A 21,888-nucleotide genomic window follows, 5' to 3' on the forward strand; every position below is an offset into this window, starting at 1 on the left:
TCTTCTCCTTCTGGGACCCCCATAATGCGAATGTTGTTGTGTTTAATGTTGTCCCAGAGGTCTCTTAGGCTGTCTTCATTTCTTTTCATTCTTATTTCTTTATTCTCTTCCATGGCAGTGAATTACACCATTCTGTCTTCCAGGTCACTTATCTGTTCTTCTGCCTCAGTTATTCTGCTATTGATTCCTTCTAGTGTATTTTTCATTTCAATTATTGTATTGTTCATCTCTTTGTTTGTTCTTTAATTCTTCTAGCTCTTTGTTAAACATTTCTTTCATCTTCTCTATCTTTGCCTCTATTCCTTTTCCAAGGTCCTGGATCATCTTCACTATCATTATTCTGAATTCTTTTTCTGGAAGGTTGCCTATCTCCACTTCATTTAGTTGTTTTTCTGGGGTTTTATCTTATTTCTTCATATGGTACAAAGTCCTCTGCCATTTCATTTTGTGTATCTTTCTGTGAATGTGGTTTTTGTTCCACAGGCTGCAGAATTGTAGTTTTTGTTTCTTCTGCTGTCTGGCTTCTGCTGGATGAGGCTGTCTAAGAGGCTTGTGCAAGCTTCCTGATGGGAGAGACTGATGGTGGGTAGAGCTGGGTGTTGCTCTGATGGACAGAGCTTAGTAAAACTTTAATCCTCTTGTCTGCTGATGGGTGAGGTTGGGTTCCCTCCCTTTTGGTTGTTTGGCCTCAGGCGACCCAGCCCTGGAGCCTACCCAGCTCTTTGGCGGGGCTAATGGCCGACTCTGGGAGGACTCACGCCAAGGAGTACTTCCCAGAACTTCTGCTTCCAGTGTCCCTGTCCCCACGGTGAGCCACAGCCACCCCCCGCCTCTGCAGGAGACCCTCCAACACTAGCATGTAGGTCTGGTTCAGTCTCCTATGAGGTCACTGCTTCTTCCCCTGGGTCTCAGTGCACACAGTACTTTGTGTGTGCCCCCAAGAGTGGAATCTCTGTTCCCCCCAGTCCTGTCAAAGTCCTGCAATCAAATCCTGCTAGCCTTCAAAGTCTGATTCTCTAGGAATTCCTTCTCCCGTTGCCGCACCCCTAGGTTGGGAAGCCTGATGTGGGGCTCAGAACCTTCACTCCGGTGGGTGGACTTCTGTGGTATAAGTGTTCTCCGGTTTGTGAGTCACCCACCCAGCAGTTACGGGATTTGATTTAATTGTGATTGTGCCCCTCCTACCATCTCATTGTGGCTTCTTTGTGTTTGGATGTGGGGTATCTTTTTTGGTGAGTTCCAGTGTCTTCCTGTTGACGATTGTTCAGCAGTTATTTGTGATTTCGGTGCCGTCGCACGAGGGAGTGAGCACAACTCCTTCTACTGCACCATCCTGAATCAATCTTCCTGAAGTTGCCATTTTCTTGGTTGCTATAAACCTTTGCTTTCCAGAGTTCTGAAAGTGTTGGCTCTGGTAGTTTCTCCTTGCTTTTTTGATGTTTCTGTGGAGGGATGAGAGCTTGGAGCTGCCTGCTCTGCCATTTTGCTGACATCACTCCACCCTGCCTTCTCTTTTTAAAAAAAAAAAAAAAAAAAAAAATTATTTATTTATTTATTTTTGGCTTCGTTGGGTCTTTGTTGCTATGCGCGGGCTTTCGCTAGTTGCGGCGAGCAGGGGCTACTCCTTGTTGTGGTGTGCGGGCTTCTCATTGCTGTGGCTTCTCTTGTTGTAGAGCATGGGTTCTAGGCACGCAGACTTCAGTAGTTGTGGCACACAGGCTTAGTTGCTCCACGGCATGTGTGATCTTCCTAGACTAGGGCTTGAATGCATGTCCCCTGCGTTGGCAGGCGGATTCTTAACCACTGAGCCACCAGGGAAGTCCCACCCTGCCTTCTCTTTAAGTGTTTACCACTAAAATTGCCATTGTTTTCAAGAGTGCCTTTAGGCTTGAACTAATCCACATTCTATTCCAGATAAAGTCATTTTCTTTGAGGGAAATCTTTGGAGCCCTCAGTTCTTATGGGCTGTCTCTTTCCCTTGGCAAAATCTCTGAGCCACTGCTCTGCAGCTGGAGGCAGAGACAATGGCTTACCTCTCTCTTTAGGAACAGGCCAGTGGACAGGCATGGTAGTCTCTTCTCGGCTTGCCTGTCCTAGAACCCTTGGCCCTATGAGTGAGCTGTGATGAGGGCAGTGGGGCCCCGTTATTGTTCCATATTATGCCTGAGTGGGAAGTGGACGGAAGAGCAGAGCCCACAATCAGCTCCACTTAGCTCTGCAGCACTGAGCTGGAAGTGATAAGAAATGCTGTTATGCTGCTCCTCCTGGAGGGATGATGTACTACCCCTTGACTGGGAGCTAGGGAGCTAGGGAGCCCTGTCTTCCTGTCTTGACACACCCACTTGGAGTGGAGCTTCCTTCTTGTTGAGTTAGGGAGGGGGCAGAACAGTTGTGGCTGCAGTGCCACAGATTCTCACTTTTCTTGCTGAGATTTAGTAAATTTGGTGGGGTGGGGGAAATATTTCTTCTTTTGCTGTGGGCTCTTAGGACAAATTTCAGGAACTTTATTCTACCAGTTTTTTTATACCTTTCTCCAGTTATGGTTGTTTTGTTGAAGAAAAAGTCTGCAGATCTACGATTCTGGAAGTTGATCCTCTTTACTTTGTTTTTCATGTAAATTTTATTGACAGGTACATGCAAAAGTGTACAAGTCATAAGTCTACAGTTCAGTGAATTTTCAGAGTGAACATGTCTGTGTAACCAGTACTACATTCAAGACCCAGAACTTTGCCAGAACTCCTGAATCATCTCTTGCAGAATCTATTCACTCACCCGTTCCTGTAACTGTTGATGTTATTCTGGCCTGCAACACCATGGCTCATATTTGCTTGTTTCTGAACATTTTTAAAAATGGAATCGTACTCTTGTGTGGGGCTTCTTCAGCTCATGGTTAGATTGATGAGATACATGTGGTTATGGTTTATTTTCATTGCTACTTAGTACTATGTTGTATAAATATTAAATAGTGAAAGCAATGAAAAATTCTGTATCCTGTTAGGCTGTTATGAATAGTGTTACTGTGAACATTTTTATACTTGTATTTTGGTGAACACATGCCTACATTTCTGTTGGATATAGAATGGGATTTGGGGGTCATAGAATGTGGATAAAGAGTTAAATCTTTTCCTGTGCTATATGAAAATCTGTCCTTTGATGAAATCTCTAGCTTTGTTTCTCCCAAAACAGAATGAGGGTAAGAATGTCAATGATGTTACTAGGTAGCATGCATTGGTTGTGGTAAAAATTATTTCTGATTGACAAATTACGTCTTTATTGGGAGGAATGATAATGCTGATTGGGATACTATGCTTTGTGCTTCTCTTGAGTGTAGTGACCACTGTAACTGGGCATTTTTCTTGTGGGGAACCTGTGCCTGTATTGTTGCCACAAGAGATGTTGGCTTCTGTGGGGTAGGGGTTACCTGGCTTGCTTGCTTTCATGCTGTTAGATTGATGCCAAACGTGGCCTTACGGTCATTTTGAGTTTGAATGTTTAATAGAACCTAAGACTATCCCGTGGTGGGTATTACAGGTAGGGTAAGCCTTAGGAGATACTGCCAAGCAGTTTTCCAAAATGGTTTTACCAATTTACACTCCTACCAGTAGTGTACGAGAGGTGTAGTTACATCTTGCCAACCCTTGGTTTTTGTTTTTATTTCCCTCCCTCCTTTCTTTCCTTCCTTCCTTCCCTCCTTTCTTTCTAAAAGAGATTTTGGTAGTGTGCTTACATTATTTTCAGCATGTTATTATGAAAAAATTTTAATATAGAGAAAAGTTGAAAGAATTCTATGGTGAACTCTCATATATCCATAACCAGATGTGGCAATTAACATTTTGCTATACTTGTTGTCATATATCTTTTCATCTATCCACCCATTGATTTCCTATTTTTTTATTTCATTTCCCCTTAAATATACATATAAGTATATATATTACTTTGCTTTGTTTTGTTTTTTGGTTTTTTTAATATCTTTATTGGAATATGATTGCTTTACAATGGTGTATTAGTTTCTGCTTTACAACAAAGTGAATCAGCTATACATGTACATATATCCCCATATCCCCTCCCTCTTGTGTCTCCCTCCCACCCTCCCTATCCCACCCCTCTAGGTGGACACAAAGCACTGAGCTGATCTCCCTGTGCTATGTGGCTGCTTCCCACTAGCTATCTATTTTACATTTGGTAGTGTATATATGTCCATGCCACTCTCTCACTTTGTCCCAGCTTACCCTTCCCCCTCCCTGTGTTCTCAAGTCCATTCTCTATGTCTGTGTCTTTATTCCTGTCCTGCCCCTAGGTTTTTCAGAACCCCCCCCTTTTTTTTTTGATTCCATATATATGTGTTAGCATACAGTATTTGTTTTTCTCTTTCTGACTTACTTCACTCTGTATGACAGATTCTAGGTCCATCCACCTCACTACAGATTAACTCAATTTCGTTTCTTTTTATGGCTGAGTAATATTCCATTGTATATATGTGCCACATCTTCACATAGAAGTATACATATTATTAAAGATAAATATTAGCTTATAACTTTTTTCTTTCACTGTAAAATTTACATATAATTGAAATGTACAAATTTTAATTGTAACTCACTGTGTGTTCACATAAGTATAACCCTTTGTAATACAAACCCCTATAAAAATGTAGAACATTATCATCACACCTGAAATTATCCTCATGTCCCTTCCAGTTGAGCCCTACCTCCACCCCACAAAAGTCAACAATGTTTTTATTTTTTCCCACCATAGATGAGTTTTGTCTGCTCTAGAACTTCATATAAATGGAATTCTATTAGTTTCCTAGGGTTGCCATAACAAACTACCACAAATCAGGTGGCTTAAAATAACAGATTTTATTTTCTCACAATTCTGGAGGCTAGGAGTCCAGACACATGTTCTCTTGAAGTCTCTCGGAGAGAATCTGTTACATGCCTTTCTCTTGAGTGTTGCTGACAGTCCTTGGTGTTCTTGGCTTGCAGCTGCATAACTCCAGCCTCTGCTTTCATAGTCACATGACATTCTCCCTATGTGTCTGTACAAAGTCATCTCTTCTCTTTGTCTCTCTTTCAAGGGCACCAGTGATATTAGATTAAGGGCCCACCCTTCTCCAGTATAAACTCAGTTATGTCTACAACAACCCTATTTCCAAATAAGATCACATTCTTGGGTACAGGGGTTAGCACTTAAGCATATCTTTTGGGGGCACACAATTCAATCCGTAACAGTAATCATACAGTGTGTATTGTACACATTTCTTTTACGTAGTATAATGTTCCAGATTTATCCCTTTGTGATTAGTAGTTTACTTCTTTTTAAGTATTGTTCTACTGTACTTTTTTTTTTTAATCTTTCTTATTTTTTTGGCTATGCTCCACAGCTTGTGGGAGTTTAGTTCCTCCACCAGGGATTGAACCCAGGCCTTCGGCAGTGAGAGCGTGGAGTCCTAACCACTGGACCGCCAGGGAATTCCCTTGTTCTCTGCAGCCACAATTTGCTCTCCTCCCTGCCTAACTCAACAAGAGGGAAGCTCCACTCCAAGTGGGTGTGGCCAAGACAGGAAGACAGGGCTCCCTGTCTCCCTAGCTCCGAGTCAAGCATCCCTCGAGGAGGAGCAGAATGCCAGCATTTCTTATCACTTCCAGCTCAGTGCTGCAGAGCTGAGTGGAGCTGATTGTGGGCTCCCTTCCTCCATCCACTTCCCTTGTTGGTTCTCCAGTTCATGGTCCCTCAGCTGTTTCCAGCTTTTGGCTATTTTGAATAAAGTTGCTGTGAAGATTCTTGTACAAGTTTATTTTTGTGGTCATATGTTTTCATTTTTCTTGAACAAATACTTAGGAGTGGAAGTGCTCTGTCATAGAGTAGGTATATGTTTGGTTATAAAATAAACTGCCAGGTCATTTTCCAAGGTGGTTGTATTATTTTCTAATCCCAGCAACAACATACAAATCCTGGCTTCTGCTCATCTGCATTAGTTAGTTTGGGCTGCTGTAACAAAGTATATGGAGTGGGTCACTTAAACAATAGATTTGTTTTTTACAGTTCTGGAGCTGGGAAGTCTAAGATCAAGGTGCTGGCCAATTTGGTTCCTGGTTTGGCCCTCTTCCTGATTCTGTTCTCATATAGTGGAGAGCTAGCCAGCTCTCTGGCCTCTTATTAGGGTGCTAATCCCATTCATGGGATCTCTACCCTCCTGAGCTAATTAGACCTCCCAAAGGCCCCATCTCCAAATACCATCACATTGAATTAAGATTTCTACGTGAATTTCGAGGGGACACGTTTGGTTCACTTACAGTATCCTCACCAACATTTGCTGTTACCTATCTTTTTAATTTTAATCCTTCTGGGATTTGTAGTAGTATCTCATTGTAGTTTTAATTTGCATGTCCCAGGTAACTAATGATATTGAATCTTTTTTCATTTTTTATTGGCCGGCCACTTGTATGTCTTCCATTGTGAAGTGCCTGCTTGAATCTTTTGCCCCTTGAGTTTTATCTTTGTATTATTGAGTGTAGGAGTTAAGTAGTGATATGTATCAGTACTTTGCCCGATGTGTTTTGTGAATATTTTCTGTGGTCTGTGGTTTGTATATTCATTTTTTTCCTTTTTTTAATAAATTTATTTTTTATTTATATATGGCTGTGTTGGGTCTTCGTTGCTGCACGCGGGCTTTCTCTCATTGCAGCGAGCGGGGGCTACTCTTTGTTGTGGTGCACAGGCTTCTCATTGTGGTGGCTTCTCTTGTGGTGGAGGCTCTAGGCGAATGGGCTCAGTAGTTGTGGCTCACGGGGTCTAGAGTGCGGGCTTCAGTAGTTGTGGCACACGGGCTTCATTGCTCCGCGGCATGTGGGATCTTCCTGGACCAGGGCATGAACCTGTGTCCCCTGCATTGGCAGGCAGACTCTCAACCACTGCACCACCAGAGGAACCCTCTTTTTTTGTTTTTTAATACTTATTTATTTATTTTATTTATTTATTTTTTTTTTTTTTTGGCTGAGGCAGGTGTTAGTTGTGGCATGCGGGATCTTTAGTTGTGGCATGCAAACTCTTAGTTGCAGCATGTGGACTATTTCCCTGACCAGGGATCAAACCTGGGCCGCCTGCGTTGGGAGCGCAGATTCTTGGTCACTGCACCACCAGGGAAGTCCCTGACCTTTTTTTTTTTGTATTTGGTTAATTCCAGGGAACGTAGATTCCTTTCTTTTCTTTTCTTTTAATTTTATTTATTTATTTTTTGGCTGCATTGGGTCTTTGTTGCTGTGCACGGGCTTCCTCTAGTTGCGGCAAGTGGGGGCTACTCTTTGCTGTGGTGCGCAGGCTTCTCATTGTGGTGGCTTCTCTTGTTGCGGAGCATGGACTCTAGGTGCGCGGGCTTCAGCAGTTGTGGCGCATGGGCTCAGTTGCTCCATGGCACGTGGCATCTTCCCGGACCAGGGATCGAACCCATGTACCCTGCATTGGCAGGCAGATTATTTTTTTTTTTTTTTTTTTTTCGGTACTTGGGCCTCTCGCTGTTGTGGCCTCTCCCGTCGCGGAGCACAGGCTCCGGACGCGCAGGCTCAGCGGCCATGGCTCACGGGCCCAGCCACTCCGCGGCATGCGGGATCCTCCCGGACCGGGGCACAAACCCGTGTCCCCTGCATCGGCAGGCGGACTCCCAACCACTGCGCCACCAGGGAAGCCCGGCAGGCAGATTCTTAACCCCACTGCACTACCAGGGAAGTCCTGGCCTTTCTTTTAAAATGGAATTCCATTAAAAAATATTGCTATATCTGTTCATAATTGTATGTTTATTTTAATTTTGCATTTTTATATTAATACAGGTTTAGTGGAAGATCAAAGCTAGCCATAGAGTTCGGTGTTGCCTATAATATAATTTTCTTTCTTGATCTGAAACAGTTGATGACTATCAGCCAGTTCGCCTATTAAGTAAACCTGGGGAATTAAGAAGAGAATATGAAGAGGAGATAAGCAAGGTAAGTACTAAATAGTTGCTCTTTTCTGGAAAAATTTTCTGCTGTGTTTACATTATGTGCTTATGTAAATAAATAGTATATATTGAAATGTTAATAATTTTAATGTGCTTTATAAAGGCTCCATTTTTTACATGTGTTCAAAATAGTTTAAAACTTGCTTTAATTTATTTATATATGCTCTTCTTATGTGATAGTGATCTGTAAGCATTTAAGTATGAAGGAAATTTTTTTAATTTCCGGGAAGCTTTGAGCATAAAGGATGGGAAAAAGGTGGTAGATTATGGGTGTCTTAAGTCCATTTAAGCTGCTATATCAAAAACACCATAGACTGGATGACTTAAACAACAAACATTTGTTCTTACAGTTCTGGATCTGGGAAGTGCAAGATTAAGGCACTGGGAGATCTGGTATTGGGCAAGGGCCTGCTTCCTGGCTTGTAGACAGCTGCCTTCTCACTGTATTCTCACCTGGCAGAGAGAGGAAGGGAGAGATAGATCATCTGTCTTGTGTGTCTTCTTCTAAGGGTACTAATCCCTTTCATGAGGACTCCACCCTCATGAACCTTACCTACCGAAGGCCCCATCTCCAAATATCATCACATCAGGAGTTAGGGCTTCAATATATGAAGTTTGGGGGGCACAAACAATGCATTTAGGTGAGGAAAGCATAAAGGGCTAATTGTGAAGAACCTAAATATGAAAAGAGGGAGTGGTGCTTACGGCCTTTGAACTTCACTAGTACTAGGAAAGCCCTAGTACTCCCCCTACCCTGATTAATGTAGAGCAGTGTTGTTCAATAGAAATATGGTGTGGGTTCATATATCATTTAAAATTTTCTATTAGCCACATTTTTTAAAGATTAAAAAAAAAAAACAGATGAGGGGCTTCCCTGGTGGTGCAGTGGTTAAGAATCTGCCTGCTGATGCAGGGGACATGGGTTCAAGTCCTGGTCTGGGAAGATCCCACATGCCGCAGAGCAACTAAGCCCGTGTGCCACAACTGCTGAGCCTGTGCTCTAGAGCCCGCGAGCCACAACTACTGGGCCCATGTGCCGCAACTACTGAAACCCATGCACCCTAGAGCTCATGTTCCACCATAAGAGAAGCCACCACAACAAGAAGCCCACGCACCGCAACAAAGAGTAGCCCCCGCTCGCCACAACTAGAGAAGGCCCGCGTGCAGCAACGAAGACCCAATGCAGCCCAAAATAAATAAATATTTTTTTAAAGTATTTTTAAAAAAGATGAAATTAATTTTATGTATATTTTATTTAATCCCGTATATCTAAAATATTTTATTATGTAATCAGTATAGAAAGTATTGACTTTTTTTCTTATTTAGTGTGCAATTGTATACTTTGTACTTATAATACATCTCAATTTGGACTAGTCACATTTCAACTACTCAGTAGCCACATGTAGCTAGTGGCTACTGTATTAGACCATGAGAGCTCTAGAAGAACTAGTAAATAATTATGATAGTTAATTGTCAGCATATTGTCTAGACGATGTTCTTAAGTAAGGGTTTTATTTATTTATTTTTTGGCTGCGTCGGGTCTTCTTTGCTACGCACGTGCTTTCTCTAGTTGTGGTGAGCAGAAGCTACTCTTCCTCCTGGTTTTCAGGCTTCTCTTGTGGTGGAGCATGGGCTCTAGGTGCGCAGGCTTCAGTAGTTGCAGTGCTCGGGCTGTAGGGCATGCGGGCTCTAGAGCGCAGGCTCTGTAGTTGTGGCACATGGGCTTAATTGCTCTGTGGCATGTGGCATCTTCCCAGACCAGGGATCGAACCCATGTCCCCTGCATTGGCAGGCGGATTCCTAACCATTGCACCACCAGGGAAGTTCCTTAAGTAAGGAGTAATTTTATCTTTACAACAATATAGTGAGAACAGGTTTTTTCAGGATGCTTTTGAGTACAGGTGACAGAAAATTGTAATTTACTGGAATTCCAGAGGTTAATAGGGGCTTCAGGGTCGGTTTCATCCAGAGCTCTAGTTCCATTTCTTTGCTAACTTCTGTCAGCTGGCTTTCTCCTCAGGCTAATAACAAGTAGCTGCACATTTCTGAACCTCAGGTGCATATACAACAGTATGCAGAGGAAGAACCAGCTGTCTCTTCCAGTGGCTTTCCTTTAAGAGCAAGAAGACTTAAAAGTTCCTTAACAAACCTTTACTCATGTCACCTTCACTTGAATTGGGTCAAGGACTTATTCTTGAGTCAAATTCTTTAGATGTCTAAAGTAGTTGTTACATTATTTCTTTCAGGAAGTATAGTTCAGATGCCCACAAGCATGGCCTTAGGTCCTAGATGCTGAGTTTGAGTCTCCCCGCTGCCAGTTACTGAGCTAAGAAAAGAAAGTTAGATCACTTTCTGATCTAGGAAAGCTTTTATGTGTCTTTCCTCATCTGTAAATCATATAATGACCATTGTGGTTGTTTCTTCAGCAACTATTCACCCCTGCCCACTGTGTTTGGGGATTCATCCCAACTTCAGGGAGGGACACTGTTTGGTTTAAGTCAGTTTTTATCATTTCCATTCTACCTTGCTAGGGTTTAGTTCAGAAACCTATGCCAAAATTAGTCAGAACATGGCCTTCTGTTAACTGAGGAAAAGTATCACCTAGAAAGACCTCCAAAAATGTGTGACAGTGTAATGGAAAATGTGATAAGGACCGAAATGTGGAAGGATGAGACTTTGATCAAGGTTTCATTGGACTGACTGGGGAAGGCTTCCTGAAGGAGACTTCCTGAACTATTCTACAGGAATTTGCCTCTCCAGATTTGTACTTCATTTGAGAAATTTTAATTCCTGCCGATTTGTTCTTTTTTTTTTTTTAATTTTTCTATTCTTATTAAGAAATATTGGGACTTCCCAGGTGTTTTAGAGGGAAGGAATCCACCTGCCAATGCAGGGGACACAGGTTCGATCCCTAGCCTGGGAAGATCCCACATCCTGTGGAGCAACAAAGCCCATGCGCCGTAACTACTGAGCCTGCGTTCTAGAGCCCACGAGCCACAACTACTGAGCCCACATGCCTAGAACCCGTGCTCCGCAACAGGAGAAACCTGCACACCATGACAAAGAGTAGCCCCCCCTCGCCACAACTAGAGAAAGCCCGCACACAGCAATGAAGACCCAACACAGCCAAAAATAAATAAAATTAAATCTTTAAAAAAAGAAAGAAAGAAATATTGCAAGTATGCTAAAAAGTTCAGAGAAGGATTGTTCTTTATTAATCATTTTTAAGGTGGAGGCAGAGCGACGAGCCAATGAGGAAGAAGAAAACAAAGCCAGTGAAGAATACATACAGAGATTACTGGCAGAGGAGGAAGAAGAGGAAAAGAGACAGGCAGAAAAAAGGCAAAGAGAGATGGAAGAACAACTGAAAAGTGATGAAGAGCTGGCAAGAAAGCTAAGCCTTAATATTGTAAGTTTTAAGAAAGAACTTTGAAGTATTTACATTCCTATTGCTTTGACTATGTGAGTTTGAACAATCTAAAAAACGAAGCATTCACCATAACTAGAAACTATTTCTGACATATTTGCTCTACTTAAAGCAAAACTTTTTTGGCATACTGTTATATATGCTCTAATCCAAGTATGCTTTAAAAAAAAACATTTTTATAAGTTGTTAGTAAATTCAGTATGCAGGAAAGCTATTCAGTGGAAAATGAAAGCTCCATTCCCCGCCCCCACACACACACTTCTCCACTCCTATTCCTGTTCCATTACATCAGTCTTTTTCCCCAAAGGTTAGTTAGCACTATTAACAGTTTCTTATAACTTTTTTTTTTTTTTACCTAAAAAGGATGTGTGAATCACACTGTTTTTCTCCTGACCTTTTTCACTCGCTATTTCTTAGAGATTTTTCCTATTATATTACTACATATAGTGTATAATTCTTTTGTAAGAGTGGCAAAATATTCCATTGTATGGATGCAGATCACTTTTTGAAAGTGAAGCACATTAAATTTTTTTTTAACTTCTTTTTTTTCCCTGGCCATGCTGTGCGGCTTGCAGGATCTTAGTTCCCCAACCAGGAATCAAACCAGTGTCCCCTGCAGTGCAAGCACAGTCTTAACTGCTTCCCTGGACCACCAGGGAAGTCCCTAAATTCTTAAATAACATATTAAACCTGGATTTTGTTATCTTGCTGTAGTTAAATTACTGCCCAGGGGACAATGAATTAAAGAAAGGATGATAAAACACATACTCTAAGACCAAAGGATACAGTGGGACCCAGTGATTTGAAAGAACCTGGCAGAATCACTTGTAGTTCTTTTAAAATACTGAATCTCTGGGGATGGGATTTAGGGAATACCACTCCCAGAGGCATCTAGGGAAGTCTGATGTACATTCAGGTTTGAGAGCCTCTAAAAACAATTCCTCTGCTTTCAAACAACAAATATCTTAAAATATACTTACCAAAATGAAGTATATCCAGAATTGGGTTGTGGTTTTTTTTCCCCATTTTTGAGAGGCCTGCCATTCATAATAATATGCCCAAGTTTTAGATTATATGCCCTTTTTTTTGCCGTACGCAGGCCTTTCACTGTTGTGGCCTCTCCACCGCGGAGCACAGGCTCCGGATGCGCAGGCTCAGCAGCCATAGCTCACGGGCCCAGCCGCTCCGCCGCATGTGGGATCTTCCCGGACCGGGGCACGAACCCATGTCCCCTGCATTGGCAGGCGGACTCTTAACCACTGCACCACCAGAGAAGCCCTATATGCCCTTTTTAAAAATGTATTTCCTTTTAAAATTTAAGTGGAATAGCTTTGGAGCAGTACACAATTGAGAAATTAAATAAAAGACATAGACTATGGAACTTCCCTGGCAGTCCAGTGGTTAGGACTTGGCGCTTTCACTGCCATGGCCCTGGGTTCAATCCCTGGTTGGGGACTAAGATCCTGTAAGCTGCACAGCGTGGCCAAAAAAAAAAAAAAAGACATAGATTAATAGAATAACAAGTGGGATAGGAGAGAAAATATATCAGAGAGGAAAATCTGGGGTCAACTTTGTCTTTCAAGAGTTATTGTTTTAATTCTTCGTGTTTTCACATGGGCTTATAAGAGCAGATCTACTGATATTTTAAAATAGTTTTTCATTTACTTGTAAAAGTTTGGTCGTCCTAGGCCAGATGTCTACCACCACCAAGTATATTAATTTTTCCAATAGTGTAGTAAGAAACTTATGAGACTGCCATAAGACAGCAAGTAAATATTGATGATATTTATTGGTATGCCCTTAAATCCCCAAATTAAATTATTTAACACAAAATAAATTTTATACCAGGTATAGCCACAGCTCTGAATTTTTCCCTACAGATTACGGTAGTTATAAATATGAAATTATTCATTAGAAAAGTTAGCAGAAATTATCAGCTAATGAGATTAGTACCATCATGCTCTTTGTGTTTATAATGTAGAGTAAAAATGCAATTTAGACCAACTTAGATAAACTTTATCTTGTTTATATTAATTTTTTCATGGTCAGTATTATTCAAAGGATGTATAGAATTTAATAATTCCTGAAAAATTCTATTATGGATTCTGAATTAATAGCTTATTTTATTTTAAAATTGTTTTATGCTTTTTCTGCTGTTGAAGAACAATTTCTGTGAGGGAAGTATCTTGGCTTTGCCCTTGAATTCCGAAAAATCTGATCCACTCACAACCAAGTCACAGAAGAAAAGTAAGAACAAACAAACAAACACTGGAGATATTCAGAAGTAAGTGAATATAGTTTACTGCTATATCAAAATTTGGCCCATCAGCTCTGCATGAAAACCCTCCAGATGGTCTGAGGTTGATGTAAAGTGAAAATAAGAGAGATGCTCACATAGCTTAGATTCCTGGCTAGCATGAAGAGGGATGTGAAACCTTTTTTATCTTCATTGCTCAGGATTTCCATGTTGTTCCCATTTCCTTTTTCTCTTGATTTAGATTCAAGTGAGAATCTAGTTCCATATAAGGTCATCCTCATTGAAGGAGTTTACAGTTTGGCATCTAGATCATTACCCCACCCTCTTTTTCCCAGTTTATATATTACATTTCTTCCCCACTGTACAAAAAACATGAGTCAGGTAGTCAACAGTGGAGTGAATTTCGTTGCCCCAGAGTGCCCCTCTTAGCAGCAGGAAGAGTTGATGACTCTATGAGGATATAAGCTTTTCCATAGTAATTCATAGTTGAAAAAGTTTATCAGCTACAATCCAGACTTCAAAAACATGTAAGGGCTTTTGATTCAACTGGGTAAATATTGTGCAGGTAATTTGCTTCCTTTCAAAATTCATAGAAATTTAGGATTTTAGATGGTGGAAATTTGGGACAGGGAGATGGAGATAGATGGGAAGAGGGCAGCATTAAATGAGGTGGTTGCTATTGAAAGAAGAAATAGACATGTAACATCGATATTGTTAATGCCTGATATAATGCAAAGTAGAAGTCGAGAAAAACCATTAAAAGAAAAGCAGGGATATTTCATATTGATATTAATACTATTCTGCGTAAAGGATATAACTGCTATGAATCTAAATATATATTTTGAAATATATAAAGATAAAACTTTACTAGAAATATAAGCATAAACTGATGAATTTAAAAGCAGAAATTGGGGGCTTCCCTGGTGGCGCAGTGGTTGAGAGTCCGCCTTCCAATTCAGGGGACACAGGTTCGTGCCCCGGTCCGGGAAGATCCCACATGCTGCGGAGCGGCTGGGCCCGTGAGCCATGGCTGCTGAGCCTGCACGTCCGGAGCCTGTGCCCCGCAATGGGAGAGGCCACAACAGTGAGAGGCCCGCGTACTACAAAAAAAAAAAAAAAAAAAAAAAAAAAGCAGAAATTGGAGAAACTGGTGGGTTAAAGGTACACAAAGTTAAAAACAGATAAGGTCTAGTCTCTGGAATATATAAAGAATTCTTAAAAATAAACAACAAAGTAGATAGAAGTGATGGTTGCACAACTTTGTAAATGTACTAAATGTACGCTTTAAAATGGTTATTTTATTTATTTATTTATGTTTTTGCGGTACGCGGGCCTCTCACTGTTGTGGCCTCTCCCGACGCGGAGCACAGGCTTCGGACGCACAGGCCCAGCAGCCATAGCTCACGGGCCCAGCCACTCTGCAGCATGTGGGATCTTCCTGGACCGGGGCATGAACCCGTGTCCCCTGCATCGGCAGGTGGACTCTCAACCACTGCGCCACCAGGGAAGCCCTAGCTTTGGTGTTTTTAAAATATGTTCACAAATCTTTGATATTTCTCCCTTCAAAAGACTGAGCCTAATTCCCCTCCCCTTGAATGTGGGCTGGACTTAAGTATACACAGAAGGGACATTGTACACTTCAGAGAGGGGGACATTGTACACTTCAGAGACTAAGTCCTAAAGTGACTTTTCTCTTTTGGATTATTTGCTCTGGGAAAGTTAGCTGTCATGTTGTGAGCAGCCCTATGGAAAGTCCCACATGGTAAGGAACTGGGGCCTTCTGCCAACAACCAGTAAGGAAGTGAGACCTCCAGAATAGCCTTTGTGCGTGAGCCTGGTTGGAGGGTGATCCTCTAGCCTCAGTCAGGCTACTGACCAGATGACTGACCAACATCTTGACTGGACCCTCATGAAAATCCTGAGCCAGAACTACCCTGCTAAGCTGCTCTTGAACTCCTGACCCTCAGAAACTATGAGATAATGTTTGTTGGTTTAAGCCACTAAGTTTTGGGGTACTTTGGATAACCAACACAGTAGTCATCGTTGCTGGTCAGTGCGGAAAGGATGTACTTGTCAATAAATGCCTGTGGGACAGTGGATAATATGTGGGGAAAATTAGCTTGGATCTCTATTCATACTATCTATAAAAATTAAGGCGAATTAAAGACCTATTAAAAAGACAAGGGAATTCCCTGGCGGTCCCGTGGTTAGGACTCGGCACTTTCACTGCCGAGTTCAATCCCTGGTCCGGGAACTAAGATCCAGCAAGCCGTGCAGCGCAGCATGCGTAAATAAGTAAGCAAGCAAATATGTAAATATATACATATATACATAAAATAAATCTTTAAGAAGATAACAAAGGAGGATGTCTGTAGAGAGGGATGCTTTAAGGAGCAAACCAAATAGACTATAATAAGATTTAAAATGTCTTTATCAAAATACCTTTAGAGAATGAAAAGATAAGCTGCCCTCTAAAAGAAGGTATTTCAACTCATTTACTGGAAAAAGTTTATTATTAAAGAATACCCACCTATTTGTGAGAAAAAGACAGAACTACAGAAAAAGAGGCAAAAAATTTTGACATCACAAAACACAAAAGCTGAAGGCCAAAACATATGTGAAAAGATTGAACTTTATTAGTAATCAAGGAAATTTTAATTTAAATTACAGTGAGGCAGACATAGAGAACAGACTTGCAGTTGTCAAGGGGGTGGGGTGGGGAAGGGAAGGATTGGGAGTTTGGGATTAGCAGGTGCAAACTATTATGTATAGGATGGGTAAACAACAAGGTCCTACTTGGAACACAGGGAACTACATTCAATATCCTGTGATAAACCATAATGGAAAAGAATATATATATATCTGTGTAACTGAACCACTTTGCTGTACAGCAGAAATTAACACATTAGCACATTGTAAATCAACTATACTTCAATAGAATTTTAAAAAAATTACAGTGAGGTCATTTCACATATACAAATATTGAATTATTATGTTGTATACCTGATACTAATATAATGTCATATGTCAATTGCACCTCAATTAAAATAGCAACAAAATAATGATGAGGTAACATTTCATACTCACCCTATTGGAAAAATTAAACTTTCTGGCAATATTAAGTATCCTAGAGGATAAGGAGCACTTACACTATAGGTGGGAGTGTAAAAGGTTGATGCTCTATGACTGGACTGTAGACACTAAAACCCCAGAAGACATGTGCAGGAATGTTCCCAGCAGTACTATTAGTAACAGTAAAGAGCCAGAAGCACCCACATGTCCAACAGTGGACCAGAATACTGTTACTTTCCAGCAATGAAAATGAATTCTGGCTAAGGAAAACATGCCTGAAGCAGGAAGGCGTTGTGTGAAGAAGTCAAGTTGTGGAAAGATACATGTAGTATGATTCCATATATGTAAAGTTCAGAAATCATGCAGTGCTAAGCAATAAAATGTTTAGGGTTACTAGTGTGTGTTAAGACTATTTTTAAAAGCAAGACATAAGACTAACACATTATAAAACAACTATACCCCGATAAAAATAAAATAGACCAAGGGGAAAATAAATAAATAAATAAAAGCAAGAGATAAGAGCATCTCAGGATAGTTGTAGCCTGTCAGCTGGGGCACGAAGAGAAGGCCCCATAAAGAATTTTTAAATCAGTGATTTTTTTCCCCCTAAACTGAGTGATAAGTATACGGGTTTTTACAATAATATAAGATTTTAAAACTTTTTAAAGTATATATATATATATATATATATATATATATATATATATATATATATATATAAATCTTAAATGTAACTTCTGGAGAATTTTTACATATGTATAAACCACACTCCAGATTAAGATACAGACTGTTTCCAAAAGGTTCACTCGTATCCTTTCCCAGTCAGTATCTCCCTCCCTGTAACTAATGTATTAGTCATCAATTTTATACACATTAGTGTATACATGTCAATCCCAATCGCCCAATTCATCACATCACCACCACCACCACCCCTTACATATATTTTGTAACTATTTTCTTGTAAACTATTTGTTTTTATGAGGTAGGCCTATGTATATAGTTTTTTATAAAGATCTATAAGACATAAGTGAAAAAAGGAAATCACAAGAATATGATTGCTTTAAAAAAAGATAGTGTGTAGTGTATAGAAATAATTTTTTTAAAAATTGGTTACATATGAGGAAGCAAATAGGAATGGAAAGGGATGATGACACATATTTCCTACATGTATTCATATATTACTTGGTTTTTGTAAATAAACAATATCCCAGAGAGTTCACAAATCTTCACCAATTATGTTAGATGGGTATCTGATCACACTTTGTTTTGTTTTCTGCTTATGGATTTCTGAACAACTATTAAGCTGTACTAATTCTATGTTGGTTTTAATATACTTGGTTACTAATGTCTAACATTGGCAGAAGGAATTCTTCAGCTTTGGGAAACAAAATTAAAATGCGACTAAACCTGGACTCCTGTTTTATCAACTGAGAGGTAGTTCTTATTCTCATAAGTTTTCAGAGTAAATATTTAGGTTGATGTAACTAAATATGCGGTTTGGATACTATTTTGTCTATAAGGGTTATTTATTCTTTATGTGAGATCTTTGTCTAGATTTTATTTTAATGTTATATGCTACACGTTGGTGCTTTGGACAGTGGAACTTATGATTTTACATATTTGCAATCAGACATTTTTCCATTGTTTTCTTTAATTATAAAAGCTAGCTGCGGGCTTCCCTGGTGGCGCAGTGGTTGAGAGTCCGCCTGCCGATGCAGGGGACGCGGGTTCGTGCCCCGGTCTGGGAAGATCCCACATGCCGCCGAGCGGCTGGGCCCGTGAGCCATGGCCGCTGAGCCTGCGCATCCGGAGCCTGTGCTCCGTAACGGGAGAGGCCACAGCAGTGAGAAGCCCGCGTACCGCAAAAAAAAAAAAAAAGCTAGCTGCTCTTTGAAAATCACCCAAAGTTACCACCACTTGAAGACAGCCAACATTTGTGCCATTTTTGAGCAGAGTTGTTGTATGTGTTTGGATTTTTTTTTAACAAAATCCAAAAAAAAGTATTTAAAAAATATACCTAATCTCTTATAACCTGTCCTTTTATTCCCATTTCTTTTATGTTTTCCATTATATTACAGACTTAATATTTTCAGTGGCAAACAGCCTATTAAAGATGCTTAGATATTTAGAGATGTGCTCTTATGCTGATACTTTGATAAATCTTTTATATCTCTAAGTAGATAGTTGATATAAAATATGTATATAATAAAATCTCTATACAAAAATGGTAAAGAATCTAATCATAGACCATTTTTCAAATAGAGGTAAAAAATGTAGAATTTCTGGCATTAAAAAGAAACTAACATATTCCTTCTCCTGACTTGAAATGTCAGTTCCATTACTTTTGGGAAGACTGTATACAGTCTTACATTGTTTTGATGCTAGTACCTACCTGTTTAAATTCTTTTGAGAATTAAGGAACAATTTAGATTTGACTTTTACTTCCTTTTCTTCTGCTTTTCACTAAAATATATCAATACTCAGACTTCTAAGTTTTGCTCCAGAAATAGACCAAAATACCTGAGACAGGAAAATGAATTACACTCTTTCTGATAAATCAGCCAAGCAGCAAGCCAGACAGCCTTCAGCATAAATAGCTAATCTGGCTTTATTATATTGGATACATGCCACTTGTGTTTCAAAGCATTCAAATTTTGGCAAACTTTTTTTTTTTTTAAGGTATTTGTCACCTAAATCTCAGCCTTGGTCAGCATCACAGTCTGAAGTTGTGCAAGAAGACAGGAAAGACTCCATGTCTAAGGTATGTGGATGCTAAAGATATTCTTGGCTTGGCAAGTTTATTAATGCTATAGAATGTTAATACTTGCAGTTTCCTAACTTTTTTTAAGTCACTATAGTAAATGGAACAACCTTTCTTAGTCACCTTAGGCTCACTTAGGCTAGGAGTCAGCAGACCTTTTCTCTAAAGAGCCAGATAGTAAATATTTTAGGCTTTGTGGCCCAAATGGTCTCAGACACAACTGTTCAATGATGCTGTTGTCATTTGAAAGCATCCATAACAATATATAAACAAATGAGCTTGTCTTTGTTCCAGTAAAACTGTACAAAAACAAGCACCAGGCTGAATTTGGTCCATGGGCTGTAGTTTGTACATCCCTGACCGAGATCATCAGACTCACAAAACTAAATAGGCTACCCCTGGTACCAGCTTCACTTAAAGGATTACACAATGGTAAACAAAGCGTGCTAGTAGGGTAGCATCAGACATCAGGCATATCTGTTCAGCAAGAGGCCTCACTGCAGAGCTTCTAAGTGATGGCCTGGAAGTGAGACTATGCAGAGGAGTGTAGTAACCACCCAGACTTAGAAGTCCCATGCCCCATAAGAGTAAATTATTTACTGTAACAACTCATGGGTGTGGCTTCCAGGGGTCTTAGGAAGGAACACAGCCAAAGAGTTGTAAGTCACTTACAGAAGCCCTGAGCTTTGGCTTCCTGCAAGGTATTTATAGATCACTCCTAGTTCTCCTAGTACAGATGCAGTTCACCAGTAAGGGTCATTTTTACCATAAACTATGTGGCCTAGTAACACAGGTGACATTTCACCTGTATCAGGCTTCCAGGAAAATAGAACTAGGAAAAGCCAGCTGACACCAAGGTCAGTTTCCTACATGGAAGTTTTATTAGCCCTTTACTCACAGGTTCCTAAACTTTTTTCAGTTTAGCTAGGTGGTTTTATAGCACCTAACATTTAATGGACGTTTATGTGCCAAATAATGTATTTATTTTCTTTAATCTTCATCACAGCCACCAACTCTATAAGGTACCCTTCTTGTGCCCAGTTATAGTTGAGAAAACTGAGGCATGCAGAGGCAAGAGAATTGCTCAGTGTCCCTTAAGTAGAGGTATTAGAGGGAGAATTCAAGTCCAGATGGTCTGGCTTATGCTGGAACTAAGGATTGATGGGAGAGGCATTGTAGGCTGGGATTTTTTTTCCTATCCTGGTGTTAATATTCACAGCAAAACTAGGTAAGCAACCTAGAATTTGTCCAATCCAAACTACATTGGTTCATAAAAAATCTTATGAGGAATGATAAATGCAAAGCAAAGTAGGTAAAAGAACAGATTTAAGATCGCAAACAAGGAGGAATTTTTGTTTTGAAGCAAGTTCTCATTGAAGCCTTTCTTCTTTTTTATTTATTTTATTTATTTGGTTGGTTGGTTGGTTGGTTGGTTGCGCTAGGTCTTAGTTGCAGCATGCCTTAGTTGCGGCTCGCTGGCTCCTTAGTTGCAGCATGCATGTGGGATCTAGTTCCCTGACCAGGAATCGAACCCGGGCCTCCTGCTTTGGGAGCGTGGAGTCTTAACCACTGTGCCACCAGGGAAGTACCGAAACCTTTCTTCTTAAGGCTTTCTCATGGTCAAAACTAATCCTAGGTCTTAACTTACCCAAGACCTGTAAGTGAGAAGAACTATACTGGCTAAAGCAAGGGTTCTTAACCTAAAGTCTGTGGGTAGAACCCACAGAGTACATATGAACCTAGATACAAGGAAAAGTTTATCTTTACTTCCACCTGACCTCTCATTTTAGCGTTTCCTTTAGTTATGAATGTAGGCAGCAAACCAGTAAACCATAATACTGTTAACAGTACCTGTGACTTTGTCACCAATAGATAACACAGGTTTTTAATCACATTACATTTGTTGCAGATCTCTTGAAATATTGTTTATACTCATCCCTCCTTCAGTGTTACAAATTATTAGACTTGCCACTAGATCTTATTATTTAATTTATTAATAGATATGCATTATTACATCATAAATTGTAAGATTTTAATAATTGTGTTACAATATAAATTGTTCCGTATGTATGTATTTATTTTTGGCTGTGTTGGGTCTTTGTTGCTGCGCGCGGACTTTCTCTAGTTGCAACCAGTGAGGGCTCCTCTCTGTTGCGGTATGTGAGTTTCTCATTGCAGTGGCTTCTCTTGTTGGCAGAGCATGGACTCTAGGCGCGTGGGCTTCAGTGGTTGTGGCGCACGGGCTTAGTTGTTTTGCGGCATGTGGGATCTTCCCAGATCAGGGCTCGAACCCATGTCCCCTGCACTGGTAGGCAGATTCTTAACCACTGAGCCACCAGGGAAGTCCCCCTGTGTATTTATTGTTATGTTTAAAAATATTA

At 40.3% G+C, this 21,888-nt stretch overlaps 1 protein-coding gene across 5 annotated transcripts in view; it reads left to right on the forward strand.

Annotated features, from left to right (window-relative positions):
- Positions 1-21,888, forward strand: part of RNF168 (ring finger protein 168) — a 42,233-nt gene that overhangs the window by 12,474 nt on the left and 7,871 nt on the right. For all 5 annotated transcript variants that reach the window (XR_004349675.1, XM_032630420.1, XM_032630419.1 and 2 more), the window contains 4 exons: positions 7,900-7,976; positions 11,220-11,399; positions 13,580-13,701; positions 19,426-19,507. Coding sequence is in view for 4 of the 5 variants with exons in the window: in XM_032630420.1 (XP_032486311.1) it covers positions 7,900-7,976; positions 11,220-11,399; positions 13,580-13,701; positions 19,426-19,507 (461 nt within the window). In the remaining variant the exon portion in view is untranslated. The remainder of the gene's footprint in view (positions 1-7,899; positions 7,977-11,219; positions 11,400-13,579; positions 13,702-19,425; positions 19,508-21,888) is intronic.

This window comes from Phocoena sinus, chromosome 4, assembly GCF_008692025.1.
Source record: "Phocoena sinus isolate mPhoSin1 chromosome 4, mPhoSin1.pri, whole genome shotgun sequence".
NCBI classification, from domain to species: Eukaryota; Metazoa; Chordata; class Mammalia; order Artiodactyla; family Phocoenidae; genus Phocoena; species Phocoena sinus.